The sequence below is a fragment of the Falco rusticolus genome, chromosome 10 (assembly GCF_015220075.1).
Source record: "Falco rusticolus isolate bFalRus1 chromosome 10, bFalRus1.pri, whole genome shotgun sequence".
NCBI classification, from domain to species: domain Eukaryota; kingdom Metazoa; phylum Chordata; class Aves; order Falconiformes; family Falconidae; genus Falco; species Falco rusticolus.
In genome coordinates this window covers 20,906,255-20,927,478 of record NC_051196.1, presented here as the reverse complement: position 1 = coordinate 20,927,478, position 21,224 = coordinate 20,906,255, and the positions used below count along the sequence as shown (strand labels likewise).

Here is a 21,224-nt window from a genome sequence, read left to right as displayed (position 1 = left end):
GGAAATGTGACATGTGTTGTGGTTTGACCCTTGCTGGTGACTAAGCCCCACACAGCCACTCGTTCACTCCATATTTTTTTGAGATACTTTGTGAGATGCTTTTTTTGAGATACATCATGACTTTAAAGTTCTAGGATATCTTTTTTTTGCCACAGGTGGGGGAAAATGACTGAGCAGCGCTGGGTTCAGCACATATGCCTGGTGAGAAATGCAGCATCTTGAAGATTTAGGCCATCTTTGTCACAGTGAAGTTCAACGTACAAAAGTGGAGAGTGGGCATAGTGGCAGATGGGAGAGTTGAGTTTGTACAAATTACTATTCAGACATGGCTTTAAATATTACTTTAATGAAACTCTTAACGTCAATGCTTGCCTAAGATCAAGGCACAGATCATGACCACTTTTTTGTAAACAGGACAGCAGGACCTGTTCCAAGTTGAGCATCAGGCAGCTGCGATGTTGATAGTTTTGTAGCTCTTCATGTTCTGGAGTTGAAGGCAGGTAAGATGTGCAGTGAGTCTTCTGGGCCCTGCTTGGATGGGGGTGAATGGGATTTGTAGCTCTTGACTGCTTTTAGGTTGAACAGAGCCCAAGCTGAAAGGCAAGAAGGGATTATACAGGAAGCGCATCTGTTGGTATTTGTAGTTCCCAGGGCCCAGGAAGTGCATTTGCTAGATAGGAGTGTGGTGCCAAAAAAGGAAAGGGGAAAAAAAATAGAAGACAGCTAGCAGTTGTATAAACTACCACAATGGAGTTGTGATCTGACAGTAGTTTGGGAGGGAGGTAGGACAGGAGAGTTGAAGTCCCCATTTAAGGTTACTTTGTCCTAACACAGCTTCTTGAGAGAAATGTGGGGTTTTTTTTCCTGTGAAGGGCGTGCATTATTGGAGGACTTTTGGCTATGTCAGGTTTGCCTGGTTCTTCAGCAGAGAAGCAGAAGATACTCTTAAAATCGTGCCCAGGGACTGCCTTTATTGCTGACAGCGGTTAATGGGTGGAAAGATGTGTCACAAACAGTATAATTCTACTCCACTTATGGGTGGACTTATGGTCCCATAAGTTCCACTTATGGGTGTTGAAGTGGCTAGCCAAAAAGCAATTGATTTCTCAACAGCAAATATTTTCTAAATTACATAGCTCATTTTGCTGACCTGTAACTGTTGTCTTATTTAATGTGTATTTCTGCTTAAGTCTTGTGGTACTTTTCTTGTTACCCTTTTTGTTGGCAAGGGGCTTTCCTTTTGCTGTCTAGGCGTTTGGGGTTGAAGCTTTCACAAATGTTATACTAGCTTCAACTTACATATTACGCTTCTGTTGAAAGTTCTTTCATCTGGCTTTTTTTCCATTTCAGTGTGAAAATCTTCTGTGTTACCTAATAAAGGACGGGATGCCTGGGGCTGTCATGCTGTAGCAGTCTCTTCCTGCCACGTTGTTGCCTGCTTATTTTTGGGGACAGCTTTTCCTGTGTAAGGGTTTCTTTAGCTTGTATTGTGTCTCTCTTTTCCGTTTACTGTTCCTAGATTTGCACTTACCTGTACTCTCTTTGTCTGTAAATGAGCCCTCGCCCTGCAACCACTATCGTACATTTCTCCAGGGGTTCGGTGAGAGGGTTCTGGAGGCTGATCTTTGCTGTGCTTGGCTGATACTGTACCATGTTTTCTGGAAACTGTTGAAAGAAGGAAATGAGCTGAAACTGAGATAAGGAAAGAGATTCTTCTATGATTAAAGGGACATAAATGTTTTTTTGGTGCCAGAGGTCTGAACCTGAGCTGCCAGTTGCCAGAAGAGGCAAAATCCAGCTTACTTTGTCTCAACTACAGTCTTCTGCTGTAGTTTCCTTCTGCAGCATCTGACTTCGAGACTGGTAAGTTAGGAGCCATCAGGATTTCCTTATGCTCACACACAGGCAAGATAGAAGTGGGAGTACTGTATACAAGAGTGTGGCACAACTCACCTTTCCCAAACTGATGTCTTAGTGCTTTGAAAGAAGACAGCATGAGGAGAGCCACTCAACCCAGCGCATTTTTTTTTGCTGTTTATGATTATGAAAGCTGTTTTCTCGCTACTGCAGTAACGAATGATAGACTGATCTAACCTCAATAGTGAGAAGGGGTTCACAAATGCTGATCTCTTCCTGTGCGAAGTATATGTAGGTGGAGTCCTCTTCTCTCAGCATGGCAGTCAGCCTAAGCAGATGACTCTCTCCTGACCCTTTTCTGTACCGTGAATAAGGCACAAAGACCTGCAGGTTGTTAGCTGGAATACAGAGTGGTGAAATACAGATGACAATGCAGGTAAGTACAGTCTAGTCTTAGCCTGCACGGCATCTAGGAGTATTTAGTGCCTAACGTTGTACTAAAAGCTGCAGCATTTAAAGACTTAAGTGATCCCAGCTGAGTTTGCAGATTCAGAATCTCTTAAGGTGATATTGCAGAAGTGTTTTGTTTCAATCACCTACAATCAGCTCTTCAGCCAACCCTTCATAAACTTATGGCTAAGTATGTTTTTCCTGAAGTGAGAGGACGAGATGCAACTTCCTAGCCACACACCCAGCAGAGTCCTTACCTTCATTGCTTTTGAGGATAAAATGAAACTCTTCCTTCCAAAGTTGGGTAGTGGGCACACCATCATAATGCAGAGACTGGGCCCCAGCTACCAGGTGAATAGCCTTTTCTCCATCGCTGTGGTTAAACACTTCAATAGAAAGTGGAATATCTTGTCCCAGTAGCAGAGGACTCTTTGACTGGAGGTGCATGAAAAGGTTAATTGGCTCTTCAAGGGCAGTAGGGATGGTGCTAAACTCTGTTTTGCTGCTGGTGGTGGTTGTCTCAAGTTCCTTTGCCTTTCTGTAGGCTTTGTCTAGTACTTCTTGTTCCTGAAGAGAACCTGTCACAAAAAAAAGGAGCATATATTTGTAATACTCTTTCCTGTTTGCTAGTGTGAAGGAGTAAATGCAGAAGGATGGCGCTGAATTGTCCTGGTAGTACTGTAGATAACTGTTTCTAAGAGCATAGAGAAAGATCCTGCTGTGCTTCTGCTTGGAACAGTTTGAGAATTTTAGCTGACAGGACATTCATTTGATGTACCTGAAAAATTCTACTTGGAAAGATTTGTCATAGTTTTTAAAGCACCTTGGTGGTAACATCTGTCAGAGTAGAAGAGGCAGTTGCCTCAAACTATAGCTGTAGGTAGGGCACAGTACGATCTTCTCTTGTGAGGGACTGCAGCCAAGGAGACAACACGCCATAGGCTAAGATAAGATGGTAGGGTTGGATCAGGGAAACAGCATTCAGTAACAGATTCTGAAGGGGGAGCTGCTTTTTGAGGAAGGGATTTAGATAATTTCTGGGAGCACAACAGTCCCGGAAGCTGGAGTCTGAAATACATCTATATATATATTACAAGAGTAATGAGAGGTAAATGTAGAGAGTGTACAAGTAACAGAAATCAGGAAAGAAGGGTTTCCAGACAGGAAAGTGCCAGCTGAAGAAAGGCCTGGTCTTCTAGAGATCTGGTTAATGTAATTAAGCAGGATCAAATATAGGGCATGACCTGTACTTTGACTCTGTAGATAGCAAGAGTAGGGTGTTCTTGTGCCATTCAGGAAGGGGAAGTAGTGAGTAGTGGATGACCCTAATGCTCTGGTATGGCTCTGCTCTCTAGTCCTTTACACCTCACTTAGAACACTGGCAGAGACTGTGCTCAGCTGCTCTCCTATCCCATACCTTCAGGATACTTGTAGTTGTGTGTGATATCCTCACAGCGTTCACTGCCCACACTCTTGGTGCTGATGTTGTTGCCAGTGTATTTTGTGCTACCAAGAACTGGCTTGAGGCCATCCGCTGTTTGTATCCAGACCTGGCACTTGGCATTGATGGCAGCAAAGAAGTAGCAGACATCATAATCCACTTCTATGTCCCCTTCCTTGATGGCTTGAACAGGGGCTGGCCCACAGAAGGACAGACCTGAAGAGACCATGTTGCTCAGGTAAGATTCAGATGCTTTATCAACTAGACCCATGCCTAGTTCAGACCTATACTGGGAGGGGTGAAGTATATAGTTCAGGAGGACATTAGGAAGCAGTGCTGTGATAGAGCTCCTAGAGCTACACAAGCTGCACAAACCAAACAGATGAATGATGGTTTAGTGCTTAAAGTCAACAAGGTGAGTCCTTGTCTTTTTGTATGCTTCTGCTGGAAGTTGGGAAAGGGAGAAATATTGAAATATTTGCTCCCTGCTCTACTCCACACACACACCCCACTCTCCCACCCCCACCCCCGCCGGCCAAGCCCATCTTTGATATTTTACTTCTGTTTTTTTCCTGGCAGGTGGCATCCAGTGCCTGCCACCCACTGTACTTTGGTAGCAAGTCTGCTCGAGCCATCCAGCATTCGTTCCAAACGTGAAAGGTCCTGCAAAAGACAACATCACGCGCTTATGCTAAGGGATGGAGCCCTGAGGTACAGTAAAGCTTTAGCCAAACCACAGCCAATTGATGCTCCTTTGAAAGGGCTCAATGCATGTTGAGGAGGGAAGAGACCATGTTTTTTGACACAAGTTGAGTTTTTCCAGCTGGACTGGGCTATCATTCTTCCTTTATGGGCCCTAGGAATAGGGCACCCTTCAGTTTGGGTTGTGACAATTTCTCAAGAACAGGTCATGCATACAGGATCTCTGCTGAGCTGTCTCCTATCCACCTCCCTGCAGCTGTTTACCTCTTTCACTTTCCCCCTTTACCACTTCCTAGATCTAGGTATTGTCTCAAATTCTTGCTTGGGCCCTGCCACGTTTTCTTACCAGACCCGGGTGCTTTTGTCTTGTGTAAGCAGTGTCCCATCTTCATCATAATACTCATCCACACTTAGGCAGCTGCTAGTGTTGTGAGCCCACGTAAAGCCTGTGACCACCCTGGTAGGAATTCCCAGGCACCTCAGAACTGTACAGGAGAAAGAGTTGTGAATCAGTTGTGCATCATGCCCTAAGGGTGCCTCTGCTGATAGATGTAGAGACTTTTGTGGTGCTAAGTCTATTAGAAATGGCACCGGGCCTGCTGCTTGGGCTTAGCAAGGGGCATTGCCCCCTCAGGAAATAAGCTCATAGGTGTGTTCAGTGAATGGTGTGAACTGATACTCTTTTAAGCTAGTGATGCTGAACGTTGATGAGGAAGCTGAGGATCTGCCTCTCAACTAAATGTTAAAGGTTATGTTACTGGGTGTAGAGGAATGAAGGCAGAGGGTTGATTAGCATTGATAACATGCAGCTGTGGCCTTGCCTCAGAGGCAGTGCGTTGATTGACATGGATGATGTGCAGGTTCCGCTAAGTGGTTAAATAGGCCTGGGGATGGATGGAGGAGGAGTGGTGTGGTCTGACCTCTGGAGGAAGGAGATACAGCACAGACAGTAGAATTTGACCAACAGTAAAGCCTTGTTGCAGTCTACTAGTTTGATTGTGCTGCAACAACTGGGATCTGTGTTAATTCAGGAATTCGGGCATATACTAGAGGTTCTGCAGACCAAATGAGGTTTTGCTCAACACAGGAGTCTTTGAACCACCACTGTACCTGAACACGTGACTGCAGCAAACACCCAACACTGCCCATAGCGGACAGGCTTGCATTGTGATGCAGCCCACTGCCGGAGGATGGGACTGCTTCCTAGCCACTTGGAAGGGGGTGTCCCATCATAGTATTGCCTGGTCCCACATTCTGCCAGGATTCCTCTACACTCATCGCAGTTCATCTGCAGGGAAGAGGGAAAGATTCATTAAGGAATTGCCTCTCTTTGGTAGGTATACCTCATCCTGCTTGATGAAACTACTTTCAAGGCAGATGAAACCAAAAGGATTTTTTGCGCAAAGCATGAAGGTGATAGCTGAGCAGAACAGGTGCAACAGTCTCCCCTGAGATTCACTACGTGTACTGCCGCTGCTAAGAAACTCCTCCAGCACTACTTGTCTGCTTCAGGAATATTGGGAAGGGCTGGACATGGGCAGGAGGTGTTGTTTGGAACAGCTCTGGGAGGCTTCCTCTTTGGTCAGCAGGTTGCCAAAAGCAGGGTTTGAGAAGATGCTAGCCTTTGCTCTGTGTTTCTGTCTTTTCTACAAGGGTCAGGCTGTCTGCTTTCCTTACCATGGCAGCAACTATGCGGCAGATGTAAATAGGGTTCTTGCGCTGGGTGCAATCCTTGTCTTGTTGATGGCGTTCACCTACATCCAGCAGTGTGAAGCAGATGTCAACAATATCCTCCTGAAATTGAAACAAGAACATATCATTTCAGGAAATCTGACATGAACATTTGTTCTCTGGAGTCCTTTCAAGGGTTTGTAAGTAACTATGCAGATTTTTTTTCTCCCTTTCTGCTGATAGTCTTATAAAAGTGGGCTGTGGAGGAGAGCTCCAGGCAGAGGTTTGGAGGGGGGAGCACAATGTACCAAAGGCAGACCTACAGCTTTAGTGAAGCAATGTGGGAAGTACATTAGCATGATAACTACATCCCCAGACTGAGGGCAATTGATAGTTTTCTGGAGCACTTTAGGTTGGTACAGAGGTACTTTTGTGACCTGGTGGCACTAAAGTAGAATAAAATCCTGTTCTAATCACTGGCTGTGTCAGATGGCCTTGGGCAAATGGGAAGATCTACTTGTCCTTTCTGTACCTGTAAAATAAAGACGTATTACTAAGCTCTGTTAAATACTTTTATATGTGTCGATGAAAGGAAGGTGCACAAAACCCAGATATAGATAATGCATTTCTTTATAGAGGACAGCTTGAGAAAGTAGCTAAAATTGCATATACTGTGTTATGGGACTTCATACACAGGTCCCTGTTCTCCTGCACAGTCTTGGACAAAGACAGTGAGTGCAGAGAGCAAGGTATTTCATCAAAGCCACAGCATGAAAATGCGGAGCATCCTGTACACAGAGGAAGCATGCACCCTTCCTCTGCTGGTGGCTATAAGAGATCACAGACATATTGGACCTCTTGCTTACCTGACTGAAGTCCCAGGGTTGCGCTAGGACTGCATTTTCAGTCCCCCCGTAGATGAGACCCTCTTGGTTTAAAATGTACTCCTGCCGCTGTGCCTCATTAGGCAAGAACACCTCATCATCTGTATTAGAGGAAAAAAACATCAGGAGGAAAGCATTCCTGGTCTCAGATGCCCTTGCATCTCTCTTACATTAGCAGAATCCACTGCAGTCCAGGGACTTTGGCAGTCCCTGGCATTCTTCCCTGAAAAGTTCTACAGATTCTGAATCAGATGGGAAGGAAGAATTTTATTGCCGTCTCTGTTTCCTTGTGCAAAAAGTTCCTCCAGATCTAGGCTATTGCACTAGCTAGCTCCTTTACTCTCCTGGCTGTTTACTTCTTTATTCCTAAGGAAGATAAAGTGGCCTTAATCAGATGAATTATAATGTTGACTCATCTTAAAATCTTTGTTACAGGAAATACTTTATTAAACATTTTTCCCTTAGCAGGAGGACAGGGCTCTGACAGAGTACTCCAGGAACAGGGCAGAAGTGCTGAGGTGGGTGGCTTTGAGCTTTTATTAGCACTTTAGGAAGGAGGTAGGGGCTATGAGGAGCAGGGCAGGATTGGCAGGGAGCACTAGATCAGTCAACCTCAGCTTCCATGGGGGCAGAATGCCAGAGCTCAGAAGCTGTTTTTGTGAAGTGACTGTTCCCAGCCTGCCTTTCTGTTTCTGGCCACATACCTCGGCACCAGGGATTAAAGAGAAGAGTGAAGTTGCCCAGGAGATGGGAAGACTTGGAGGCACGTAAAAGCAGTGTGTACTGGCCAATGGGAGCATTGACAGGGCTGTTCACAGAGATGGTCCAGAAGAATGGGTCTTGTTCTTCCAGTGCTGCGCTCCACTGCTTCTGGTCTTTAAGCAGGACGGAGATGTCAAATCTAGTCTGGATTCCATCTGCTTTGGAAGGATGTGATCCTGCAGCCAAACAGATCTGATTGTGGCTATTTCAGACATGCATCCTCACCCCATGCAGATTGCAGGGACCTTGTCTATATGCGGAGCCATAGCTCTCCTTTCTTGTGAGAGAGTCTTAACCCTTTAGCAGCTTAATGCCTAGTGAATCTTCCTAAGGTTAGTGCTGCAGTTAGGCCTCTATGTTTGAAACTATGTATTTCATAGATTTGTAGAAAGCAGGAACAGCCAGAATGGTGCAGACCTGCTGCTCCTGGCATTCAGTGTATTGTAACAAGTCACAGCCAAATGCTTGGATTATGGTAGAACCAGCTGGGGCTGAATGCTGCTGTCATTCTCTCACTAGAAAATGCCGTAACAGATAATACCTGTAACAGGCTAGCTAAGTTTGAATATTCCTAAACCAAAAACCAGGAGAGAGCAGAGACCCCGTGACTACTTTCAAATCATAGAATAGTGAACCTGCGCTGGTTACTGTGCTGCGGTCTCTCTTCTGGAAAGAGATCTAGCTTTGATGCTGCAAGTCCCAGCACCAGGAGACTCAACCCTGCTTTAGATAAACAGTTCACTGGCCTTGCTTTTAAGTGTGGGCACCTCTGTCCAGCTCTAGAGATGGCTTTTGCCACCAGCTCTGTTCTTCAGGTGGGTGGAGGACCAGAGCTCTGATAGGTATGGTGATGATGTTACCTGTCTGTACTGTGAGGAAGGTCTTCTTCAGTAGCTGCAGGTATTTGAATATTGGAGCCGAGAAGACCACAGTGATAGTGAATGGCTGCCCTCGCCTCACCATAAGCCTTTCAGTGCTGATTTCTTCTGTGTGGTGGTTATTGTTGTTCATTGTGATCTTGAAATCACATTTTCTGATGCTCAGACCTGTAGTGTGACAAGGTACAGAATGAGTCTGGGGCTGTGAGCTGCCCGCAGTCTGGGCCTGTGCCACATCCCGAGATACCCATACAGCTGATGGTGTGCTCCTGCGCTCAGTCAGCCTCCCCTGCCTTTGAGACTCTCTGCCCAGTAACTGTAAGGGCCTTCACTCTGAGCTTGGTTGTTCTTGTGTCAAGTGGCTTATTGACCTGCCTTTGCTTATACCTTAGTATCATTAAGTGAACCAACTGATTGTGCAAAAGCTCCTTCCTGCCCAGGGAAGGACATGTCACAGACCTGAGCATTCAAATGATACAGATGTTGTGGCACTGTGACTTCAGTTGAAGTCTTAGTCTGTGTACTTGAGGGCACTGATGGCACTCAAAGCAGCATCTCTCCACGTGGATACATGGTTGAAATTGTGCACAGGGGACAAGCTGTTACACCCCACTTGCAATGTGGGTGCAAGTTCTTCCAGCAGTTCCTGCACTATGTATGTCTGATAAGCACCAACGACCAGCAACTGGTGTAAACTTCACTGCTGGTTCAAATGCAGTGTGGCGGTATAGTCCTGGAACTATGCTGGATCACAGCAGATCAAACACCAGTTTTCCTTCTTTGCACCATATTAGTTGGCAATCTGACAGCCAGAGCTGCAGGAGATAGAGGAGCTCCTTCTCCTCCTGTCTCCTACACATGCATCATACACATCATACGTGCTTCTGTCAAGCACCGGAAGGGAAAATTGCCACGATTTCAAGCACCCAGTTTGGTGCTTAATAACTGTAGTGTGATCATATACTTGCACTGTTCTTCTGGTTTTGGTGGTGTTCTTAATCTTTCCAGACTTCTTGCTGACAAGCAGGTAACACCGTGGATTTTCTCAGCTTTGGGATCATCCTGACCTCACTTACCTCTTCAGCTCCCAAGTCATCACTAAGGTCCTTGAACTTGTGGGTTGTAGCTGCTGCCCCCTACATGACACATCCTGTCACCTGTCTCCCCTTGCTGACTCAGGCTCCTCCCTTTGTTCCAGAAAAAAATACTAATCCACAGAGCATTCCCCTGTTATCTAAAGCCATTGCTGCTGTGCTAAAGCCACAACTACTACTATTTACAGTTTTCCTTGGTCAGCTCTCTCCTTATGTCTAACTTGCCTTGTCCTCTGCTTTGATTCTTTCATTGCTGTTGGCCCTTCTGTGTTTATTGTGGAAGTCCAACTGGATTGTGCAACTTTGTTTTCTTTTTTCCCCGTATGAATTTTGTCATGTGTTGCTTACGGTCACTGATTCTGGCCTGGCTTTCAGATCCCTTTACAGCTGTGCTAGTTCATAGCCCTGCACCAGTTTAAACTTTACAGAGCCAGCTCTGACTTTCTATATGTTCTTCTCTGAAGATGTCTGTTCTGGCTATCTTGTAGACTGGTAAGTCATACACAGTCAGGCTCTCCTCTCCTCTCCTTCATATGACGTTCTTGGATCTTATTGTCACTTTCTGCAAGGTTACCTGGAACCTGGAACCTCTCCTTGCTCAAGTGCCTAAACCAGTCATCTCTCTGCCTCAGTTTTGTGGTCTGGCTTACTTAACTCCACGTGCTGCCCCCCATCCCCTATGTTAAGGATAACTCTCTTGCCCTTGCTTCCAAACTCTCACATGTCTGCGTTAGCTGCCTCTTACTGCTTCTCTCAAATTCCTCTTGGGCAATACCAACTTTTGTTTGCTGTCCCTTTTTCTGCAGTCCTCCATGTGAATTGAACTCCCTTAGCCTTTAGAGCACTTCCTTGGCTCCTGCCCTGTAAGAAGCTCACCTTTTCTACAAGCCTTGTGAACACTGTCTTGGAGCAAGGACAGTTGTTTTTCCTGACATACAACCAGCAAATGCTCGAGACTAATCAAAGTGATTTTTGCTTACCTTGTTTCATGTCTAGTTCTGTGTACCGTGAAAGTCTTTGGTTTCTGCTTGCACTGGTGGGCTATGGATCCTTCCTTCAGCTTTCTTTAAAAATTATCCACTTGCAAAGTTGTTTGCTCCATTTCTTTATACAGGGTGGGATGTGATGTTGCCACCTCCCCTTCAGCTTATCTTGCTGGCCTGCTTTGCAGTCGTTGCTTATCTGTCAGACCAAATTAGAGACACCCACAGAAAGGGGCGACTTTTCCTACCTACAGATAAAGTTACATTCCACAGTGTGATATGAAGCCTTTAAAGACAGCTGACGACAATTTCTTTAAAAACCTGTGCATTGGGGACCCCACAGCAGGAAATGCAACTCTTAACTTGGCTCTAAACACAGTGCACAGAATGCACTTCAAATGTTAAGTGTTGAGTTGCTCCTGAACATTGACCCTAAGCTACATAGAACCTGAACCCTTCAAGGAGTAAAAAAATCCCCGTCAGTACATCCATTGCCCTTGTGCCTAATTAAAAAAAGTGAAACCACTTCAAAATGAGGAAATTTGTTAAAAGCAACAACTAAAAGTAGAATTTCTGTAGCATAGTGCATACTATTTAAAAATATCACACTGGAGACTTGGACTAAATACATTCTTAAAGTTGCCATGATCTAAAAGGAAGGTCACTGCATTGATGAATAATTGGTCAAAAGACAGGAGGTAAAACAGCAGAAATAAACAATTTTCACTGTGGAGCGAGTCACCAGTATTTTTGCAGAAATCTATGGTCTTCTATACTCATGAATAGTTTGAGAAGCTGATAAAAAGGCACGAGATGGCAAAGCTTGCCCAGTTATTCTGAGTAGTAAAGATGAGGGAGGCAGGTTTGGACAAATTGTAGAGGAATCTGAAGATATTGAATGACTAGGCCATAAAATAGCAAGTGTAGGCACATATACTGTAGGAAACAGGGACCTATATCTTACATAAGCAGTGACACATTCTGAAGTAGTTGTAGCCATTCCAGAATGAGATTTGGATTTATACTAAACAGCTGCTGCACAATATTGTCCAGTGAGCTTGGTGTTTTTTCTTAGTATTCGCATATTAAACTTTACAGTTGCTTGTTTATATGCATAATTTAAGCTAAATACAAACTCTCTTAGTTTTAGTCATTTACTACTTACCCTTAATTGTATAGATTCATTTTCACAGAATTGCAGAATGGCTGAGGTGGGAAGGGAGCTCTGGAGGGCATCTTGTCTGACTCCCTGCTCAAGCAGGGCCACCTAGAGCTGGTTGCCCAGAACCGTGTCCAGACAGCTTTTGAGTATCTCCAAGGGTGGCGGCTCCGCAACCGCTCTGGGCAACCTGTGCCAGCGCCCGGTCACCCGCACAGTGAAAAAGTGTTTCCTGATGTTCAGAGGGAACCAACCTCCTGTGTTACAGTTTGTGCCCATTGCCTCTGGTCCCGTCACTGGGCACCGCTGGAAAAAAGCCTGGCTCCCTCCTCTTTTCACCCTTCCTTCAGGAATTTATAGACATTGACAAGTTCGCCCCGAGCCTTCTCTTCTCCCGGCTGAACAGTCCCAGCTCTGTCAGCCTTTCCCCACATGTGAGGTGCTGCAGCCCCTCGGCAAACTTTGTGGCCCTTTGCTGGGCTCTCTCCAGTATGTCCATGTCTCTCTTGCGCTGATGGGTCTGGCACTAGACACAGGACTCGCATGTCTGGCCTCACCGGTGCTGAAGAAAGGGGAAGGATCACCTCCCTCAGCCTGCTGGCAATGCTTTGCCTAACGTGCCCCAGGGCATCATCAGCCTCCCTTGTGGCAAGGGCATGTTGCTGCCTTATGTAAGCTTTGACAGCTTTGACTTTTATTAGGAAACGTGGATGTCACCAGATTTGCAGAAATTGGGAAAAACTAAATATAAGCATACTGGGGAGATCTTCCAGAAAATTCTATGAGTTTATTGTCAGCATACATTTTTCAGTGTCAATTATGTGTGATTTTAGTATGTGTCTTGAACTTGTTTTTATATAAAGGGCTAAATGCAGTATATGACTGATTTGTGCTCTTCAAGTGTATGCAAATTGTAAGCCAATTGATTGTGCATAAACCTCTGACTTTCTTTGCATGATCAGTGTTTTTGAATGCGCCTTTGCAGTATACATGTTTATGAACATCTAAATCAGAGACCGCTTTAGATACAAGCAGGTATTTATCCCATCACTACTGCCTTGTGATGACTGTGTATATGCGTAGTACCATCTCTTGGTCAAGTTGGTAACTGCAAGTAATATTTGCTGCGTAGGATGCACTCTGTAAACTGAACAGAGAACTACTTATTGTCCCTTCACATCTGTCATTACACTGAATTGGGCTAAAAAAGCCCATTGAAAAGGTTAATACGCAGAGGAGACTTCTGCATGCAGTGCTTAAGTGCTTGTTCTGGCATTCCACCTGGTGAGAATCTGCAGTCTTAAATTTGATACCTGAGGTTTTCCATCCAAAATCTGAGAGAAAGAAACAGGAATTGGCCACTACAAAGATCAAAACATTCAGCAGAAGTGCTGACATTTCCTACTTGTGAATCACCTTTCCTTCTGGAATATGATTTTCTCATATGTTGGTTTCCTTTCAGTTGTCGTTTGTTTCGTCTGTTAGTTTAAATGCCATTCATGTCTGATCCAGCACTTATGTTTGGTAAAGGCAAACTGAAAACACTGTCTTCATTACTGATGGTACGAAAATGGTGCAGCCATCTCCGTATATTGCAATTGTAACTGCACTGTCAAAAAGTTGTTTGGATTGGTTCAACTATTTGCTGTATGCAGCCAGCAACTCGCATGCCTATGCAGGCACTCTGTTAGTTACACTAACATTTTGGAGTAGCATTTCTTCTGTGCCCTTGGCAGAACTGTGTTTGGAGTTGTGCACAAATGTTTTCCTCTCTTCCTGGCTACCTAGCTTCAGGACAGCACTGTCTGTGGATGATGGTATGAGCCGTGTCAGGAAGGGGGCAAATGGACAGCTTTTCATATACAATGATAGGTAGCTCTACCATATGGGTCCTCAAAAGGTGTTGCCCTAAGATCCTCCAGATCAGACACTTGAGAAAAATTGTCTGGTTTTTTTTTAGTCTGACTGTAAAGGGGAAACTCAGTAACTTTTTGACTTACTTTGTCTTGCAGATTTGTTTTAAAGGTGGTTCTTTGTATGCTTTCCACATAGTTATGACTTACGTGTTTCTGGCTCCAAAAGGAGTCTTCCAATGGGAACAGGTTACCTTTGCTGGAACTCCAGGAACAGCATTCATTATGACGTTCTTCTGGAACGACTGGGTTTGTTTTTTCCCTGCAAAATTGACCTCTCCTGTAAGTCCTTCTGACTGATCACTCCAGTCACAAAGTCAGTTTGATACCAGGTTTATTTTTCAGGCTTCCTTTTATTCAGTGCATTGAAGCATGTGAGCTCAAGCTGTCCTTTATTATAATATATATTCTAGTCCATTGTCCTGTGCAGTTGGTAGCTGTGTTCATGCATTTAACACATGTTAATCATGCTTCTGATATGTACCATTGTTTGTAAAACTACAGTTGTAATAGACCAGCATCCTGCTTATGCTGATTTTAACCTCCAAACCTGAAGCTGCAATATTGTTTACATCATTGTTAGCATCTGTAACCTCATGTGCACAAGATCTACAAAACCAATCAAGTAAATTCCCTTCGTCATTGTAAGGATTTGGTAAGAATTAACATTCACTCCCAATTAACCATGTCCATGACATTATACCTGTCTCTAAAATGCAACAAATGCATAAGCATGTACAACTTGCTAGACTGGATCAGAATGGAGGTTGGTTCATCCAGCCTAATCTGATCTTTAACAGTACACAATGCTGGATGCCTCAGAAGAACGTGCATGAGCTTCACCCCAGCAAGTGAGGCATCAACTTGTAGCTGATGATTTTCACAACTCAATGTGTCCTGGTAGGCAAGATTTAATGTCACTCTGAGAGTTCCTGTTAATGATAAATAGTCTTTGTATTAGTCCCCTCCTATCTGCTCTGCAGTCTAACGTCGTTAGTGGTTAGAAACAGAAGGTGTTGTAACATCAGTTGAGCTGTTTATGCTGAGTTCTCCTTCTGCACTTGATATGGCTGATGTAACACTGCATGATGGCTGACTAAAATTTGCTTTCCTGCCACGCATTTACTAAGCTGAATTTCACTGATTGTTATATTGTCATCTATTTTGCCTTGTTTGCAACCCTCTGAAGTTCCTCATAGTTTTTCAGTCTTCAGCAATTTAATTGGAGCAGATTTTGTACCCTTTTTGCAGTCGTTCCTTGCATTGCTTCTTTTGAAAAACTTCATCCAGGTCTAGGCAAGTGTTGTCACTGTTCTGTATCCACTACATCCCTGACATGCTCATAGAAATCTAAAGGAAGGTAATCCATAGGATCCTTGAAAGTATCCATCGTGTCAGGATGCTATCTTTATACTGCTTCATGATTCTTGTTGGTTTATGGATCCAAACTTTAATCCATAAAAATCTATCGGCTTTATTACCTATAAAAATAGAAGCTTAAAATGCTGTGTAAGCATCTTTAATAACTGGCTCTTTCTGAATGTACTGATCAAAAAATGTATACATCTAAGCATCCCTTTTATTGTGTCTACATTTCCAGTTCAAAATGTGATACGTCCATGAGTTAGCTGTGAATTATCCTTTTTGTTGGAATTTCTTGTTTGTTTAGAGCAAATGTTTACAGTGTTCCTTTTGTTTTGTCTTTTATAGTGAGCAGTACCCTCCACATTCAGTACTCCACATAAGAGTGATTGATACTAAGCAGCAGTAAAGCAAGGCAGCTTTGGTGATGGAACCAAGTGATTTGAAACTACCATCTTTGGCTATTTCTGGGTTTGTTTTTTTAATTTATTTTGAATTGGTAAAAGGGTAGTCATTTAATTGACTGTGTGAATCAAGGCTTTAGAAACTTAGATCAGGAGAACAGAATGGTGGGGAGAAACATTCACCACCCTGGAGACTGATTTTAATGTCTTTCAAGGGCAATTTATAGTGTGAATGTGTCCTATTAGCTAAGGCTCACTTGATTATTTTGAGTGATCAGAGTGGAATGAGGTATGGGGCAGCATCTTGAGCATGCTGAGATTTAAACTGCGTATTTATAAAGAAAAACACTCATAATTTGCCATATTTTACTCCACCAACTCCCACTGATTTCTGTCTAAAGGCTGTGTAAAGATTGTAGGTTTGGCAAAGCTATTTAAAACCTTCCTTGGGCACTTAAATGTTTTTGTCTGTAATAATCATTAGTTTAATTGAACAATTGTCTTATGTCTAATGCAGGAAGAATGTGTATTTCTTGCAGATGGCGCTGGCCAGATCTGCATTTTAGCACTGACCCTGAGCTGGGTGTGGTTGCTGAGGGTAGTCCCTAATGCTGACACCCTGGAAACCCAGCAACCCCAGGTGTTGCAAAGCTTGGAATTTGGCAGAAGCATTAGGGCTGTTTGAACAGCAGGCCTCCTTTACAAATAGTTAATTGGGATGAGGTCATTCCAAGCTCGTGTGACAAACACTGTCTGAAATAATTTCCTGGATTGTATTTAAGAAGACATCCCTAAGGAATTTGAATTACATGGCTGTAATGCATGTTAAATGCAATGACAGTCTGTATTCTTGCAAGATTTAATGAGATTTTGTGAAATGTCATCACTACCTCAAGGCCTTTTCTGAGGCTAGTGGAGGATTGTATGTCTTGACTTTCTAAGACCCTGGAAGACTTAATTGATAGGTGAAAAGCTACCTATTTCCCTCTCCTTTGTCTGGAGAAATCTGGATTCCTCTGTGTGTATGTGTGTGTTTCCTTTTGAATCTTCATTCCAGTCTCTCTGGGCTGACTAGTTCTGACAAGCTTCCACATCACTTTTAAGTATATGTGTGGGTGGCAAAATATTGTAATTGATGTAATAAAATAGGAGTTTACATGTTTTGAAGATTCTGTTGGCTTTAAATCAAAGAAATTTAAATGAGACCTCAGTTTAATCTGTGTCACCGAGTTGGTTTGTGACCATGAAACATTCCTTCTAGGGGAAGTTGGGACTGCATTGCTGGGCAGTACTAGGTGTTGTCAGGAGGAAGAGGTCAAATTGTCTCTTAGGAACATTCACATCTTTGCTATTTTGGCTTAACTCTGCAAGGAATAAATGGGCACAGTGCTGGGATTTAGATCCGTGTGGCACAATGCCTTCCTCATGGAGGAGGAGGAAGATCTACTTTAAGCAGCTTTGTGTAATGAGGATGTGTGACTGTTAATTGTGAATTTTCATACATCCTTCTGATTGTGCTGTCCTGAGCCTTTTCTTCCCATCCTATGCTTTCTGAGCATTTTTGGAAATGTTGCAAAGTATCTGCCTTTGCAAACAGAAAAATCAGGGGGTTTTTTCCTGTCTGCTTTATGATACCTGCATGAAAGGAAACAAGTGGAACTTCCTTTAACGTAAGTTAGGACAGTAGATACAGTGGTTTTGTAAGACACAGATAAAGAGCTGGGTGAAGTGTATGGCAGCAGGCGTGGGCAAGTAACAATCTTTAAGGTAGTGCCAGCACAAAACAAAACCCAAAAAACATTATAGGCTGCTTTTTCTCAACTAGTCTTGTAGGCAAGTTTGGCCAGTCCTCCCAGTAGTACAGTGACAAGTTTCTGACCTGGAGCAAAGTAAAACCACCCAACCTTTCCCCCAGCCCCCATTCCAATTTTATCAAAATGTATAATGCCAAAATAATTAGGAACAACGCATTGGCTGTTTGTCTGTGTTAGTTATAGCTTCTGATTGTTACTACTGCCTGTTAGTCCTAGAATAGATTCAGACTAGTAGGGGATGAGATGCACAGCCAGAGAGCATTGTAAAGTGAGTCCCCTCACGTGTTAATTTTCTCTGTGGGAAATTGCTCGTGTTTATGCTTAGCAAAGCCTTTGTAAATACTCCAAGGCAGTTGCTGCAGTTCCTTGTGAAGAGGATACAGTTTGGGGTCCTTTGCTGTGGGCCAGTATGGAAGCTCAGTCTTTTTTTCCTGCAGTAAGTCTTCCAAATTGGCACCTTTGTCTTGTCCATAGTTTGTGTTTAAAATGCAGTTTTATATATTGCGCATATATATATATATATATGCAAATAATAAAAAAAACGTAACAGTCAGCCTCAGAGTTACATTTAAGTCCGGAAAGCTCTTAGCTGTGCTTAAGTTAGAAAAGTTATAATAGAAAGTATTTAGATAATTTCTATAAACAGAACAGTATAGGTATCAGTTTTGGCTTTGTCTGGAACTGTTTCTGGAGCTACTTCATGAAACTGAGAACCTAAGATGGCAATGTATTGAGAAATTTACTTATTCATTACATCAGCTGCATTTTTTTCTCTCTTTCTGTTTAATGGGAACAGGAACCAGTTTTTCCTCTCCTGTAAACTCTTTTTAAAACTAACTTCTTTTTTCTTCTTTTTTTCTGAGTTATTGGGAGCTGCTCTGGCATTTGTGGCTCCACCACTGCATAGGGCTATTTGCAGCCATGTTCTTTTAGAGTCAGGGAAGCCAAATGCATTTTGTTTAGATGAAGGCAGAATGATTTGAGTTCAACATTCTCTGTTCCTGTGAATTGTTAAAATTTCTCATGTCCTAAAGATCTAACCACGTCTAAAAGTTCTTTATATTTTCCCTTTAGTGCTCATTAAAAAAAGAGTCAACTGGGGCAAAGACTTTTTTTGCTGCATCTTTTAAAAGAATGCTGTGTATATCCGTGCAACTACATAAATAATGTATCTCTAAAGATTACACTGTGTTAAATAAAACTAGGAGTGCTACTTTTGCATATGTGATTGATAGAAGAAGGAGACGTTAGCAAATGGAAGTTTAAGACTTATGTTAGGAGCTATGTGTGTAAATAAATGTGTCTTAGTCCAGATGACAGGTCACCTATTTACTGTTTAATGATGTTCTCCTTCATTCCTGTTTTCAGGAACGGCTGTTCCAGCCTGTTACTATTTCAGATGCTCTAGTGCTTGCCACTCCTTGGTCCAGGATGTGTTTCTTTTGTCCTGTTACTCCCAGTCATTTCTTGGAAAATATTTCATTATTTATAATTTATCACATGATTAAGTCATTATTTGCATAGGGAAACTGCGAATTAAAGAGTATTGTTTATTGAATAGCTTCTCATTTTTCCAGTCATAAGAAGAGAGTTCTGTTGTAATGGTGCCATATCCTACTGCTGTATTTTTCTTCTACTAATTAGATGAAATCATAAATTTAATTCTAGAATTGATTTATGTCAGCTACTTGGATAGTATCTTGGCTGTTGCTGAATAAAACTTTAATTTGGTGAATATAATTAAATTATAATCAATGAAGCTTATGAAACCAGTGTTTTTTAATGATGTTCCTTGGAAATTTAGCTGCTGTCATGGCTACAGGCTCTAATGTGGAAAACCATCACACTTGATCCTCTCCTTCAAGTGAAATTATATAATCATTTCCACTAGTAATTCTATTCATGAAGGTCCATAAACCATGTTAGGGAATGAAGAAGATGACGCTGTCTTTACAGTATAGTATATAGTACCTTTTTATTAATTTCTATTCATATTACATCACTTTACTTTGGCTGAGTAGTCTGCATTCTGTGGTCCCAGTCATAATAATGTACGAACACTGCACCAACCTCATAAACAGAGACAAAACTGAATGGATGTACAGGTTATATCATTGCACAGGAGCCACATCAAGCATCACAAATCCCTTAATATCTGAAAAATGGATGCAAACCAAGTCCACCTGAAGCTGCCTGGTGCCACTTTTGTAGGGAATGATTTCAAATTGAACTGTTGAGCTCTCCATGGGGGCCATTCTTGCCACGCTAAAAGAGACAATACATTTGTAAGTTCAAGAAGCTGAAAAATTTGTGTGACATATTCTTCAGAGTCCTCAAATCTAAGACAGTATAGGAAGAGTCGGAGTAAGTGGCTGCTGTGTTTGTATGCTCCCGGCACAGGTGGGCATAACCTTCCATGTTCACACCCCCACAGCACTATCCCTGAAGAACTAATCAAGCTGTAATGAATGGGAGAATAGTTGCAGTTCTCAACCTGTGATAGAGAACTAGGGTTTGTATCATGAGGGCAAAACGTATTGAGTGCCTGAGGAATAATCAGAAAGGTTATCTTTAGAAGAGCTCAATACAACTGTATGTATTACCCTCAACACTCACAACCTTTATAGTAATCTATATATGCCCATGTTGTATTTCTGTGTGGTTAATACAATTAATGGTTGATTTTATGTCCATAGTTAGAAATTACTCTTGCCTTTCCAACACAAGGAGAGTGATAGTAGCAGCAGGAAACAGTAAGGGAAAAAGGCCTCTGCTCTAAGGAGGTACTGAAGCTGAGCAATACTGATGCTGGTAAAGCAAGTTAAAAGTGCAAGGTCAGGATCTAGACCTGAATTTTGTATTCAATGTAAGTAAAACCTTAGTGTTTCACATCATTAGTCATCTTTTGCTATGTTTTTTTTGTTGTCCTCTCACAGTTTCTTAGTGCTAACTCCTCCAGCATAAATAGTTTGGAGACTTTAAAAATGTTTTTAGAATAATAACCATGGAGGAGATGGGAGAACAATTCTTACTGGTATGGTATCAGTGGACACGTTTTTAAAACATTTCATTACAGTATATGTCCTGGCTCTTCAGTAATTTAATATCTGAAGGGAGGAAGTTACCATCACTTTCTGTCTTACCCTTCAAGGTTTTACATTTTTGCCCTTCACATAATTCAGTCACTAACTACAGAACTCTGAGTTACACTGTCATTAAAAACAGACCACCTCTCCACTCCCGGAGCATTCTGTAATTCAAAGCCTGGCAAACGAGGTGTAAAAAACTCCCAGCTAGTATGTGTTGAGTACTGACATGATGGTATTTTGTCCAAGGTTGGTGCAAACAAAAGTAATGAGGTTGACAATCTTTTTAAAACCCCCACTTTTATTCCAGATTTCCCACCAAAGTGAATTGACTTATTAGCCAGATAGCATTTACATACTTGATTCTGAGTTGCTCTTTGATCAGGCCACTACCCTCTGCTCTCAGCACACAGTCTGTCACCACTTCAGACAGTGGGTTGGTGAATGTAACCTGCACATCAACAGCCTTGTGTACTACTGTTGGACCAAGGACCTACAGAGAGAAAACATTTTGCTCAGCCGTGTCATTAGTCTCACTTCTTTCTCATGGTTTTACATTCCCATTGCAAACCACTTACCCTCTTAGGATTTCCTGGATGGAAGGAGCCAGAAATTGATACATGTACATGTTTTGGGGCATCAGAGTTCAGGCTTGAATCAGCCATCCAGTGTGGCTGAGAAGGAGTAAAATACTGCAGTATCTACCGTTTAGTCCTAACTTTTTAACTAGGTCAGTATATGGTATTATATATAACACAGTATAT

General features: G+C 42.6%; 2 protein-coding genes and 1 long non-coding RNA gene across 8 annotated transcripts in view; 1 reads left to right on the top strand and 2 right to left on the bottom strand.

The window, feature by feature from the left end:
* Positions 1-326: 326 nt before the first annotated feature.
* Positions 327-10,902, bottom strand: EPB42 (erythrocyte membrane protein band 4.2). 5 transcript variants are annotated; one of them, XM_037402713.1, is made up of 13 exons: positions 10,720-10,902; positions 8,628-8,813; positions 7,710-7,925; positions 6,988-7,106; positions 6,128-6,244; positions 5,561-5,738; positions 4,797-4,935; positions 4,308-4,411; positions 3,725-3,964; positions 2,565-2,885; positions 2,095-2,255; positions 1,532-1,665; positions 327-593 (listed from the first exon to the last, which is right to left on the bottom strand). In XM_037402713.1, the coding sequence occupies exons 1-13, from the start codon at positions 10,727-10,729 to the stop codon at positions 443-445; spliced, it is 2,076 nt and encodes a 691-aa protein (XP_037258610.1). In that variant the 5' UTR covers positions 10,730-10,902; the 3' UTR covers positions 327-442. The 5 variants fall into 5 exon arrangements, with proteins under 5 accessions (XP_037258610.1, XP_037258612.1, XP_037258609.1 ...); XM_037402715.1 differs by having other exon boundaries at positions 7,710-7,880; XM_037402712.1 differs by having other exon boundaries at positions 7,710-7,943; positions 10,720-10,901.
* LOC119154804 lies at positions 4,354-17,349 on the top strand. 2 transcript variants are annotated; one of them, XR_005106536.1, is made up of 3 exons: positions 4,354-4,459; positions 13,894-14,076; positions 15,505-17,349. It is a non-coding gene; the product is annotated as an uncharacterized LOC119154804 (long non-coding RNA). The 2 variants fall into 2 exon arrangements; XR_005106535.1 differs by lacking the exon at positions 13,894-14,076 and having other exon boundaries at positions 4,377-4,459.
* The window catches only part of LOC119154802 (protein-glutamine gamma-glutamyltransferase 6-like), a 21,835-nt gene continuing 17,217 nt past the window's right edge, over positions 16,607-21,224 (bottom strand). Inside the window, exons 11-12 of the mRNA XM_037402726.1 lie at positions 20,820-20,953; positions 16,607-19,639 (exon numbers count right to left, since the gene is read on the bottom strand). Of these exons, the coding sequence (XP_037258623.1) occupies positions 19,486-19,639; positions 20,820-20,953 (288 nt within the window). The 3' untranslated portion in view covers positions 16,607-19,485. The remainder of the gene's footprint in view (positions 19,640-20,819; positions 20,954-21,224) is intronic.

What these genes read in the sequence shown, in the direction of transcription:
- EPB42 (XM_037402712.1), bottom strand. An exon ending in TGCTGCAGTCACGTGTTCAG is followed by an intron (nt 4,936 to 5,560) that starts GTACAGTGGTGG and finishes TCTCCTGTACAG; the next exon opens with TTCTGAGGTGCCTGGGAATT. An exon ending in CTGCCAGGAAAAAAACAGAA is followed by an intron (nt 3,965 to 4,307) that starts GTAAAATATCAA and finishes TGGTCTCTTCAG; the next exon opens with GTCTGTCCTTCTGTGGGCCA.